This window comes from Pan paniscus, chromosome 13 (assembly GCF_029289425.2).
Source record: "Pan paniscus chromosome 13, NHGRI_mPanPan1-v2.0_pri, whole genome shotgun sequence".
NCBI classification, from domain to species: domain Eukaryota; kingdom Metazoa; phylum Chordata; class Mammalia; order Primates; family Hominidae; genus Pan; species Pan paniscus.
In genome coordinates, this window is record NC_073262.2 from 71,271,510 (window position 1) to 71,283,660 (window position 12,151).

General features: G+C 35.2%; 1 protein-coding gene across 2 annotated transcripts in view; it reads left to right on the forward strand.

The window, feature by feature from the left end:
• Window positions 1-12,151, forward strand: part of CERS6 (ceramide synthase 6) — a 326,067-nt gene that overhangs the window by 177,645 nt on the left and 136,271 nt on the right. For both annotated transcript variants that reach the window (XM_003824310.6, XM_003824309.6), the window contains exon 4: window positions 2,360-2,417. In XM_003824310.6, coding sequence (XP_003824358.1) covers window positions 2,360-2,417 — 58 coding nt within the window. The remainder of the gene's footprint in view (window positions 1-2,359; window positions 2,418-12,151) is intronic.

A 12,151-nucleotide genomic window follows, 5' to 3' on the forward strand; every position in this document is an offset into this window, starting at 1 on the left:
TGTTGCTGCCTCAAGAAATGTACGTAATCATTTGTGGTAAAGGGCAAAGTTTCCGACTGATACAGATTTTGCATTTCTATACAAGATGGCAGAAAGTGGAGACAGGGTGATATGCAGATGAAGATTTCCCTACTTCCTTCAAGGCTTGTGACTTTTCACTGTTAATCACATTTTTACATCTAATTTCATTCTTTTTCTGTTATAAGAATTCTTCCCTGATTCTAGCAGTAGGTTGAAGGTCATATCTTCCTTTTCATGGTTGCATGAACTTTATTATTTATCTCTTTTACAGGTATCTTAGTAGAAGATTGGGAGGGACTATATCAGGGACTGGTAGCTAGCATTTAAAACAATAACATATGAAACTCCACAACTTAAAGAAGTGCTTTTTCAAGTTGCAAGATGCTTGAAAATTTTGCTTTCTGCAGATATTTTGTGGAAATAAACTCTGCCTTGTAAATATTCATCACAAGTTGCTATTCAAATGATGGAGGCATCAGTGTTCCTATAATAGAATCTATGTGTTATGAAAACTGGGTCATTTTAGTGATTAAATAAAATGTAGATACATAAATGATGGTAGGAATTCCAATGACTTCTGTAAAACTTTTTTATACATAAAAACTGCCTGATCACTACCTACTAACAAGGGTCTTAGAACTGAAACAGCTGTTATAAATAACCTAATCTCGGAGTTGCAAATTCATTTGCCTCCAGGGGCCAGACAAGGCAAATGCATGAAGTAGGCTAGTTCCATACGGGAAGGATTGGGAGGGACTAGAGAGAAGTAGAGATAATACTTGTGCTTCCAAATCCTTGAGGCATCATTATAGCACAAACCCACTCTCCCATTATAGAGATGGAACTGAGATCAAAGGATATTAACAGATTTGCCCAAAGTTAGTTGAGTCTGTCTTGACCAGAACTGGGTACATAATTTGCAGAATCCAATGCAAAATAAGATGCTGGGTCCCTTGTTCAACAACTATTAAGAATTTCAAGATAGTAACAAAGCATTAAATCAAGCATGAAGTCTTATGTGACTGCCTAAGTCACACACCCATGAAGATATCCCTGGTTTTAATTTTTGATCTAGAATTTGTACAACAAACAGAAACTTGTTATCACTCTCACCCATAACCATTGAGAGATTAGTAATGGAGATGGAGTTAAAATTAAGTTCTTAACTTTTTTTCTTTTTTTTTTGAGATGGAGTCTCACTCTGTCGCCCAGGCTGGAGTGCAGTGGTGGGATCTCGGCTCACTGCAAGCTCCACCTCCCGGGTTCACGCCATTCTTCTGCCTCAACCTCCTCAGTAGGTGGGACTATAGACGCCCACCACTATGCCTGTCTAATTTTTTGTATTTTTATTAGAGACGGGATTTCACCGTGTTAACCAGGATGATCTCAATCTCCTGACCTTGTGATCCACCTGCCTCAGCCTCCCAAAGTGCTGGGATTACAGGTGTGAGCCACCACGCCCAGCCCTTAACTATTATACTACAATAAGTTAATTGTCTTTTCTTACAAGATAACTTTTTTTTTTTATGATATCAGGAATGCCATTTAGTGACATCCAGCCAACTTTTAAAGGCGTAGCTATTCATACTCAGAAGTACAAGAAATAAAATTGGGAATTTAGTACTAGAGTAAGAGTTTTTTGTAATAAGTATACACACACACACACACACACACACACACACACAAAATCTTATATTTTAAAAGACTTAAAACATTTCCATCATTTAAAATCAAAAGAAAACTTAAAAATTTTTCTTCATTAGAAGTGAAAGTCACAGCTAGACCATAAGTTTGGCATGGTATAAAATTGTCATTTATAGTTGTAATTTGATTTATTTAGATTCTATATGCCTTCCTTTAGCAACATCCACAAAGATGTTGATATAGTTGTTAAAAGACAAAGTGAAATTCTTACCTAATTTTAAAATATTAACTCTTTTAAAACAAATATGAACTTCAGTTAACTCCAGTTGTTAGTTTTGAATTATTTGTCTGATTCAGATATTATACCTTCATATTATCAAATCATATCCCTTCATGAGTGATAAACAAGAAGTTGTTCACATGTTGGAGAATGAGAAGATGAGCAGTTGGGCAAATATTGCAATTAACAATGAAAAAATTAAGTTATGAATATAATACTCAAAATATTTTCTATAAGCCATGTATACCAGTGTATGGCTTCAGCTAGCACTGAAATTGCTCATTAAGTTTAATCCTTAGTTGAGGTAGGGGGACAAATTTAATTTAATGAACTCTTTTCCCTCCCTTACATATTTCAATATATGCTGTGAATATATAAACTGAATGTCACAGAATTTTTTTTAACCTTCTACAGGTGGAGATTTTCATTTTACCTTTATGTATTTACCTACGGAGTCAGATTCCTAAAAAAGGTAGGATCTCTCAAACTATTTTACATAATTCTTATGTAAGTGTATGTCTATATCGTGGTTTTTTTTTTAATGTGTGACTGTAATAATATTTTAGGTAATCATATCAGGCTTCCTAAGAATTATTTGTGCATTTTCATTTGACTTACAAAAATATTTCGGATGTTGCTAAGTCCCATAGTCACTCCAGTGGGTTATTTATTACTTTTCAGGTATTAGGAAGCTTATAAAATCCATCTGATGCTTTGAAAGAAGTTAGAGTTTCTACATCAATCACACAATTTGAAAACATGAATTGTTGCAGCATGTATTACCACTGTACTCTTCACCAGTAGAAATAACTATATATATAATATAATATATATTTATATAATATTATGTAAATATATATAAATATATATTATATTATATCTTATATAAAAATATATATTATATTAATATATAATATATAAACTACATATTAATATAATATATAAACTATATTATATAAATATATATTAAATATATAATATATCTTTAATATTTATATAATATGTAGCATATTTTATATTTATATTATATATAACATTTTATATTTATATTTATATTTATTTATATTTATATTATATTTATATTTATATTTATATTATATATAACATAATTATATATAAATATTTTCATATTGTATATAATAAAGAAATGTATATTTGTTATGTATAATATATAATATATTATATATTATATATTATATAATATATTATATATTATATTATATATAATATATTATATATTATATATTATATTATATATAATATATTTATTATATATTATATTATATATAATATATTTATTATATATTATATTATATATAATATATTTATTATATATTATATTATATATAATATATTTATTATATATTATATTATATATAATATATTTATTTTATATTATATTATATATAATATATTTATTATATTATATATAATATATAATATATATTATATATAATATATATTATATATTATATATTTATTATATAATATATATTATATATTATACATTTATTATATATTATATAATTATATATTACATATTATATATATAATATCTGTCTCTCTCTCTCTCGCCTAGTTACTAACAGGGCAGCACTAACTGCTGGTGGAAAATTTCATTTCTTTCATAAGATCATTTCCCCTGCTGTTGCTTTTACTATAATCCTGCATGAACTGAGGGACCGGAATCTATGAAAGTAATTCCTTGTGGCTGCTATAGTCTTTCCAGGTTATTTCAGTTCTTACTGGAACTACTATCGGGTTAGACTCCTTAAATAAAACCCTATGAAGGCCTATCTTCTCATAGTCGTACACATATTAACAATAGTGATTTGGCATAACATGGGGAATTATTTTTAAAAGTTCTCTATAGTATTAGCCTCCAAAGTGATATCAGTGTTATCTTTATTTATTACAGAATTTTTGTTAAAATTGGGAATGCACCAAATTTCATGCCTTATTAATCTTGTAAATATTGACATGGAAATTTTAAATACATTTAAGATTTTAAAATCTGGGTTATCAAATATTGTCCGCCTGTGGTGAATTCTATTATAAATAGTGGTTGTTTCCCATTATCATATTGTTTTAAAGGATTGTTTTTTACTTGTAGTCTTTTCCTTTGGTAACTGCACTTATTTTCACTTAATAAGACCATATGGCCCAGAGGCCATTTGAATCGATTTAGAAGGATGAGTTTTACTCTGCGGGGTTTCTGTGTATGAAGAAATTCTCAACTGGAGTAAATAAACATGGTTTAAACGGCTTATTTTGGAATTCTGTTCTAGTTTTCAGATTTACTTATCTAGAAAAAATAGAATGACTATAGAGCTTTTGTGCTTATAACTTTACTACCTTGGAAGAGGAAACAGCTTTGGATGGAATTTCAGCTGATGTGGAGGAGGTGTGCTTCATGGGAAGGTCAGGTTGTTAACTAAGGTCAAGGTTTGGAATTCATGCCTGGTTCTGTTGGTGAGGGGCTTTGTTGGTGAGAAAGGAAAGAGAGGATGAGCACGTTTTTGCTCTTTTCCTTTAGGCCTGCTGGATATAGCCTCTCTAGCTCTCATACGGCAATGCGGTTATCTGTCATCAGAACAGGAAACACTTTGACACTTAGCTCTGGTTCACTCTGTCCCTAAACAAATGGAATGGAATGAGAATAATTTTTATCCACCAGTCCTCAGTGAGTCTGCACGAGGCAGTAAGAGGAACTGTCAGTAGAGTGTTTCCTTGGAAATTATTTTTTCTTAAACTAGACCAGTTTTATGCCAATTTCCTTTCAACTGCCTCTGGTTATAACAAATGCTTTTTTTTTTAATAAAAAAAAAGGAAAGGAAAGAAGAACTAGACATTGTTCTTCTTGTTGAATTAATTTGTGTGGGAATTTCTTTCTTTAATTCCATCCAAGCAGCACTCAATTTTTGATGAGCTGTGTAGTTTAGTCTTAATCATAATGCGAAGTAGAAATGCATACATAGAATTCATCTGACTGAAATAGCTTTGGAGGACTTCATAAGCCATCTTGTCCAACCCTCTCATTTCACAGCTCAGGAGGCAGAAATCCAGAAGAGGGTAGGTGGCATTCAGAAGGTCACACAGTTTATTAAAGGCTGAACCTGACAAGAAACACATGCTCCTCTTTCTTATTCCAGAGCTCTCTCCAGTTGGCAAGCCTACCCTAACTGCCCTAACCTCAGCATGATTTCTGAGTGACTTCCTTCTTTGGGTAGCAGGCTTGACCTAGCTGAATCATTATTGCTTATTTGTAGAACTTTAAATACTTCTTTTAATGTATATTTTTAAAATATTTGTATTAACTTTCTTGGAATGGACAATATGTTTGCCCATCTAAACTGAGACAAAAAAAATTAAAGATGCTGCATCAGAAATAATCAAAACAAGGTAATTCAAATCTGTAGAATACCTTAAATTTCAGAAAATAAGAAGCACATAGTTCTATCAATACAGCATAAATTTGTCTTTGTGTTCAGATTCTTCCAAAAAGTACAGTAGGAAAATTCTCATAATACCAGTGTAGTGGATCCATTTTAAGAGGTTAGAGGCTACAGCCGCCTCTTACTTCTAGAATCAAAAATATGGATTATTACATGTGCTGTTAGAAGAATCCCTGACAGCTTGCACTGATCGGTTTTCTTCTGTCTTTAGGTCAAATGAGCCTGTTGTGTCTCATTTTCTATGGTGGTTTAATAAGCACCTATTCTACCCTAAAAAATAGGGAAGTAGACACTACAGAACAACCTTACAGACATGTTAGTGAACTATTCAGTAAAGTTACTGCTGTGTTGGTAGGAAATATTTAAGCAGTTGAAAGTAGGCCTGACAATATAGTCTTCTTCTATAATTGCTGTATATAAGAGAGTCTGCTCATAATTATAATTAGCAGAGTCAAATACTTTTGTTAAAGAAGACCTAGAAATACTTAAGGTGCTCTGAAGTCCTAGCAGACAGTGTACACATACAAATTAACACATTTTCCTAGGTTCTATTTTTTCTTATAAACTACATGTCTGATCATGTGGGGTTTTTGTTTGTTTGTTTGTTTGTTTTTTGAGATGGAGTCTCGCTCTGCCGCCCAGGCTGGAGTGTAGTGGTGCAATCTTGGCCCACTGCAACCTACCCCTCCTGGGTTCAAACGATTCTTGTGCCTCAGCCTCCCAAGTAGCTGGGATTATATGCCTGTGCCACCATGACAGGCTAATTTTTATATTTTTAGTACAGATGGGATTTCACCATGTTGGCCAGGCTGGTCTCGAACTCCTGACCTCAGGTGATCTGCCTGCCTTGGCCTCCCAAAGTGCTGGGATTATAGGTGTGAGCCACCACACCCAACACATGTGGTACATTTTGTATCACAATTCATTTCGCACACACGCATGTATGTAAAAGAAAAGTTACTCAAGATATACCTATGTCTAATTTCAATATCAGTCAGGGGTCCATAGGAGATAGAAACCCCAGAAGTTAATTTTAGGAGTGACTGTAATATAAAGAATCATTAACCAGAGGGAACCATCAAGCCTGTGTTGCTTAAAGTAAATTGATCTACTGTTTACTACCAGTCTGCAATGAGATAAGAAGCTTGCACCTGAATGTGAAGAATATCCTCCTGATTTTTGAAAAAGTCTATCTATGAAGAAAAGTTAGCTGAAAACAGTGTGCTTAGTGATCCAGTTAATTTACCTCGAGTGTAAGCTCCTTATGTTGTTGTGGACTTGTAACAGACATTTCAAGGACTGGGCCTCACCCATTAGCACCCCACTGAGGTATAGTGGAGGTAGTAATAGCAGGAAGGCACTGCCACTGTGAGGACAAGGGGATTACAGAACATAGAGGCTCAAAGGAAGAGCCATGGAGCCAGAGAAGACTTCTGACAAGGGGACACTGACCAGCTGGTGTCCCTGAGGGAGCATGAGGGGCTTGGCTCTGGGAATGTGGAAAAACTACAAATTGGAACCAGCTGCTGCTGCTGGAATGAACTGCTACTGCTGGAGTGAAGACGCACTGCTGGGTGGGTGTGGAGGCAGGGGATGAACGTGATGACAAGAACTAGAAGCAAAACAGAAAGGAGCAAGTCCCATCTTCCTCTTGCAGCCTTCCAGCCTTCCTCAAGTGCTTCTAAGAAGCTAAACTTGGCAAGGCACCAGCTCCTTAAAGCCAGCAGAAGTGGGGCTTGCACAGTCTCTGCTCTGAGACTGGCAGCAGTATCTCAATAACTAGCCCAATTGTCTCATATTGCTGCATTCTGAAATGTACTCTGATAAATCTTATTATAACCTATTTTATTACATTTTTAAAACATGAAGGTTGCCCCATTACATTGACTTCATGACTAACTGCTGGGTGAAAACTTGTGGTTGAGAGTGCCCCATCAGACTGAGTCCTTTGACCACTCCCGTAGACTTTCTGAATCCAACCTGAACTAAGGTGCAGCCTTTCGTTCTTCATGCGGTGTTCTCAAATTCAACACACAAAGCCACGAAGTGTTCCCTGGTTTCATACTTTGAGATGTTCTCTTTTGTTTATTGCTTAGTTCGGAATCTTTCTGAAATGGGAACAAGATTGTAATTTTTTTTGCCTATTTTGAGACTGAAAATAGAATTTGTCTAGCCATTAGAATATGAGTCCATTTAAGATTTTGTTCTCTGTGTCATTTTAAAAATCTTAAAATTGCTTGGACTATGTTGCTGTTTAAGGAGGCTTTAAATTTGGTTTTAATGAAAATGACCCCCATGAAATACTTCTATAAGAAGTGCACATGATATATAATACTAACATTGGGAAGGGACCCTAAAGATCACCTATCCCAAATTTCCCATTTCAGAAAACAAAAACCAATTTCAGAAAGATGAATTGACTTTCCCGAAGCAAAACTGGAAGCCTGTTTTGCTGTCTTTGGACTGTCTAGGTTAAAAACAATAACAACAACAACAACTTAGATAAGTTTTAAAAAGCTAGCAGTTTAAGTAACTTTTTATTAGTAAATTTACCTTACTAATGAAAACTAAAAGTCACATCAGTATAGAATGATAAGTTGGAAGTCAAGATTGAGATTTCAGTCTTGACCCTGCTCATTATACTTAATGGAACCTTTGCTCTCTGAAAGCTCATTTTTCTCATCTGTAAGATGGGAAAAGAGAGGTGGTCTCTGCTGGGAATTATTTGTGTAAGTCCATTGTCATCCCTTCACATGAAAAATACTGTTCTGTTGCTGCCTCCTACTCCGTAAGACCCGTTGTCCTGGCTGTGCTTCGATGCTTACAAATAGGTAAACATCTGCAACAAAAAGATCTTGAATAACGAAAGGAAATTCTTCAGTGCTGCTGCTTATTGCATTTTCCTTTCCCTCTTCTACCTACATCTACCCTCTTGCATATGTTCTGATTCTCCTCGTCCCTTTCATTTACCCTACCTCGTTTTCCTTCTGTGTTGGCTTGTAGCTGGCATTCTATCTGAGAGGGCATTCCAAGGCCAGTGAGAAACCAAGGATAATGTGACTGTGAGGCCCTGCAGAGGCCGTCAGAACGCCTGGGTTATTGAATTCTGCCATTAATCAGCTTTGTGACCTTTACGCAAGCCTCTTAATCTCTCTTGGATTTAATTGCTTCGTCTCTAAAATCAGTAATGTAGCCTATCCTAACTAATGGCTTTCAGCTCATATCCCATAATTCAGTAAAGAATTTGAAATTGCTCATATGTATGGTGAGCTGGTCCCACCTCCTTGGAAGGTGGCACAGTAATGCAGAATAATCTTAAATATCTTCTTATATTTTGACCCGGCACTCCAACTCCTATGAACTTATCCTTAATAAAAAATTGCCAGGCACGGTGGCTCACGCCTGTAATCCCAGCACTTTGGGAGGCTGAAGCGGGTGGATCACGAGGTCAGGAGTTCAAGACCAGCCTGGCCAACGTGGTGAAACCCTGTATCTACTGAAAATACAGAAAAAAAAAGTAGCCAGGTTTGGTGGCACACGCCTATAGTCCCAGCTACTCAGGAGGCTGAGGCAGGAGAATTGCTTGAGCCCAGTAGGCGGAGGTTGCACTGAGCTGAGATCCTGCCACTGCACTCCAGCCTGGGGCGATAGAGTGAGACGCCATCTAAAAAAAAGAAAAAATTACACAGGAACACAAAATATGGATGTGTGAATGTGTGAAGTTGCTTATTACAACTTGTGATAATGTGGAGGTGATGGATACTCACTAAATGTATATGAATATATACACATACATAAAATAGCAAATCCAAAGCAGAACTTAATGTCTCATATTAGAAGAATATTTTAATTAAATTATCAAAGTGACAAAATGACATGCAATCTTTTTGAGAAAAACTATAACTATTCTTAAAATGTTTAGTAGAATGTTACATGAAAGTAACAATCTCATGTATGTGTTTTACTGTGGTAGTAATGTAATGGATAAATCACAGCAGTAGGTAAAAATGAAGACTCCTTTTACAGGTAGAAATTTGGAGGTTTTTTTCAATATATCTTTAATACTTTATTTTCTATTAAATAAAATTAACTCTGAAATGTAGGAATTGGAATGGAAAAGACTATACATAGGATTAGATATACCTGGGTCATAAAAGAACATGAGGTTGTGAATTTTAAAGAGGAGGAAATAAAAATTAAAAGTCGAATTCCATTTAAATGGTGAAGAAATAGAAATGTTTGGTCTGAAAAAAAAAATTCAGCTGTTTATGTTTGCCTAGTTCTCACTGTTTTGCTTTATTTATCTGCTACTTTCAGCTGAACTCATACTAGCAAAGCTGAGAATCTGTGGTTGCTGCATTCTTGGTAGTTTTGGATCTCATCAGAAATCATCTCCTAATTTTCAGACTGGGTATAGAAATTCCTTTTTACACAAGTTGGTATCATTCCACAGAACAATTTTTTCTCTCCTTCTATGTTATGAATTTATTTTCTGCAATGTAACTAGCAGACCATCTATATACTATTCACATTAAGAAACTGGTTGGACTAAGAAAAATGTTTGAGGTGATGAATATCCCAGTTACCCTGATTTGACCGTTGCACATCGTATCAAAAAAAAAAGTATCAAAAATAAAACACATTACCCCCAAAATATGTACAACTACTATATATCAATTAAAATATATAAACAAAAATTCAATTCAGGGATTTTTTTGAAGCTAATTTGGACTTTATATTTTGACATTTAAGGAAATATACTTTGACATTGTCCATTGCCCAGAATAAATTAAAAACTTTTTCAGATGATAAAGGTATTTCATCAGCACTGAGATTATTGCTTATAGCTTCTTGTTTAGTGGTATGCAATACTTTGATTTTGGTTTTATAAAATTTTCTATAAAGAGCATTGAGAAGCCTTTCCTCATGTTGTTGCTGCATTGTGTTTAGGCTGTGTCTTGAGAGAATGGCATTTCAGATTGACAGCTTTCTTCAGGCTGTGAGGTATACAGACTTTAGGACTTCATAAAGCTGAAATATAGATTTTTGGGGAAGATATTGGGGATTCCTTGAACTCCAAGAGCAAATGGTGGCTGCTGCATTCTGAGTTCTTGCTCTTTTGTAATTATACAAGAGTTTCTGGTTTTGGTGTTTTATAAAACCATAAATCTTATTTTTTCAGCTCACTTGATAACATAGCAACTTTGTAGAAACTCTAGAAATAAAAAAAAAAGAACGCATGTCAGAGTCTACCAAAATAACACTCACTTAAATATGATTTTCATTATTAGACAGTCCCCTAAAGGCATAGACTTCTACTCAAAAGTTTAGAGTTGAACTTGACTATGAAAAACATTGGTCTAATTTATATGCTGTGACAAAACTAGCTTTACAGGCTTCCTTTGGCCGGAGGCAGTGCCTGAGAAGGGAATTGCATTAGTATTCACCTCCTGTTTCTACCATGGGAAATAGAAAACTAGTAACTCCCAGAAGATTCAGGTAATTTGATAGGAAGTATTGATCCATGTATCAAAATCTGTACCTGCACATTCACTCTGCATTACCTGAACCATCATCAGAGACCTCTCTGACACAGAAAGAAAAATGATTTACTGAATTTAGCAAGGAAAGCATTACTCAAGTGTGTTTTTTCTAAAATCTGAAAGCTAATGGCGTTCACATACAATGATCACCATAATAGAACATTTTCCTCATCAACAACAATAATGAAACAAACCAGATGTTCTTTGCTTAAGAACAGCTTTCTAGGGGAAGTAATGAGATGTTCTACTTCTGCTTGTGAAGCCAGTGTTCTTTCCCAGCAGGGAAGGGCCTCATCTTGTCTGGGTGTGTTTGGGATGGGGGTGGGGTGCTTAGGACAAGTACTTGATGTGGAGCAGAGCAGCAGGAATTCCGATCAGACCAGCTCATGCTCTGATTATAGCTCTGTGTGTGGTTCCAGGGGAACTCTAGTTCAGGGAGTATCTGGTACTGGGTCTGCTGTCAGGTGGGACAAATGGCTTAGTGTTTGTGCTTTGTTTTGTTTATGTTTGCCTCCCTTCTCATTTATTAATGCACATGAGAATAGGCCTGCTTGACAGGGGCCGTTGCTGTCATTGCTTAGGATTTATTAGTCAAAAATCTGGTGATACTAGTTATCTTGGAATGACTATTCCAAAGCACAGACAAGGTGACCATTTTGTGCCCAAGAAATGTAGGCTTCCACAAGAAAGTGAAGAGTGAAAAGGATAAAGTAACTTTTTCCCTGATAGAAATTAATCTATATTGATAGAGGTAGTTTTACCTGAGTGGGGTAAAGAGAGCCTGCTGGAGTGAGTGCTGGCAATGTTCTCGATATGGATAGTGATGTAAGTATTTACATATCTAGACATACATCAAATTTCTTTGCCCTTAGGACCGTGTACTTTACCTTAACAACTTAATAACGTCTGTTAATCCTATAGCTGCCATACAAAGCAGTCCCTGCATGTTGCTGAATGGAAATGTGGGCATAAAGCATTCAAGTAGGAAAAGCTGGGATTTAAAGGGTGTTCCATTCCTGGCTATTTCCAAAGAGCTTCTGTTCATACTGGTGAGAGATACTGATCTCTGTTCATTTGTTCATTCTTTCTTTAAGTATCTGTTGAGCACCCATCCTATGACAGCAGTGATTGTGGGCACCATGGATGAAACAGTCTGAGACACTAACCTTGTGGTGCCAAGGCTATTATTGCTCTTTTCCCTGGTATCA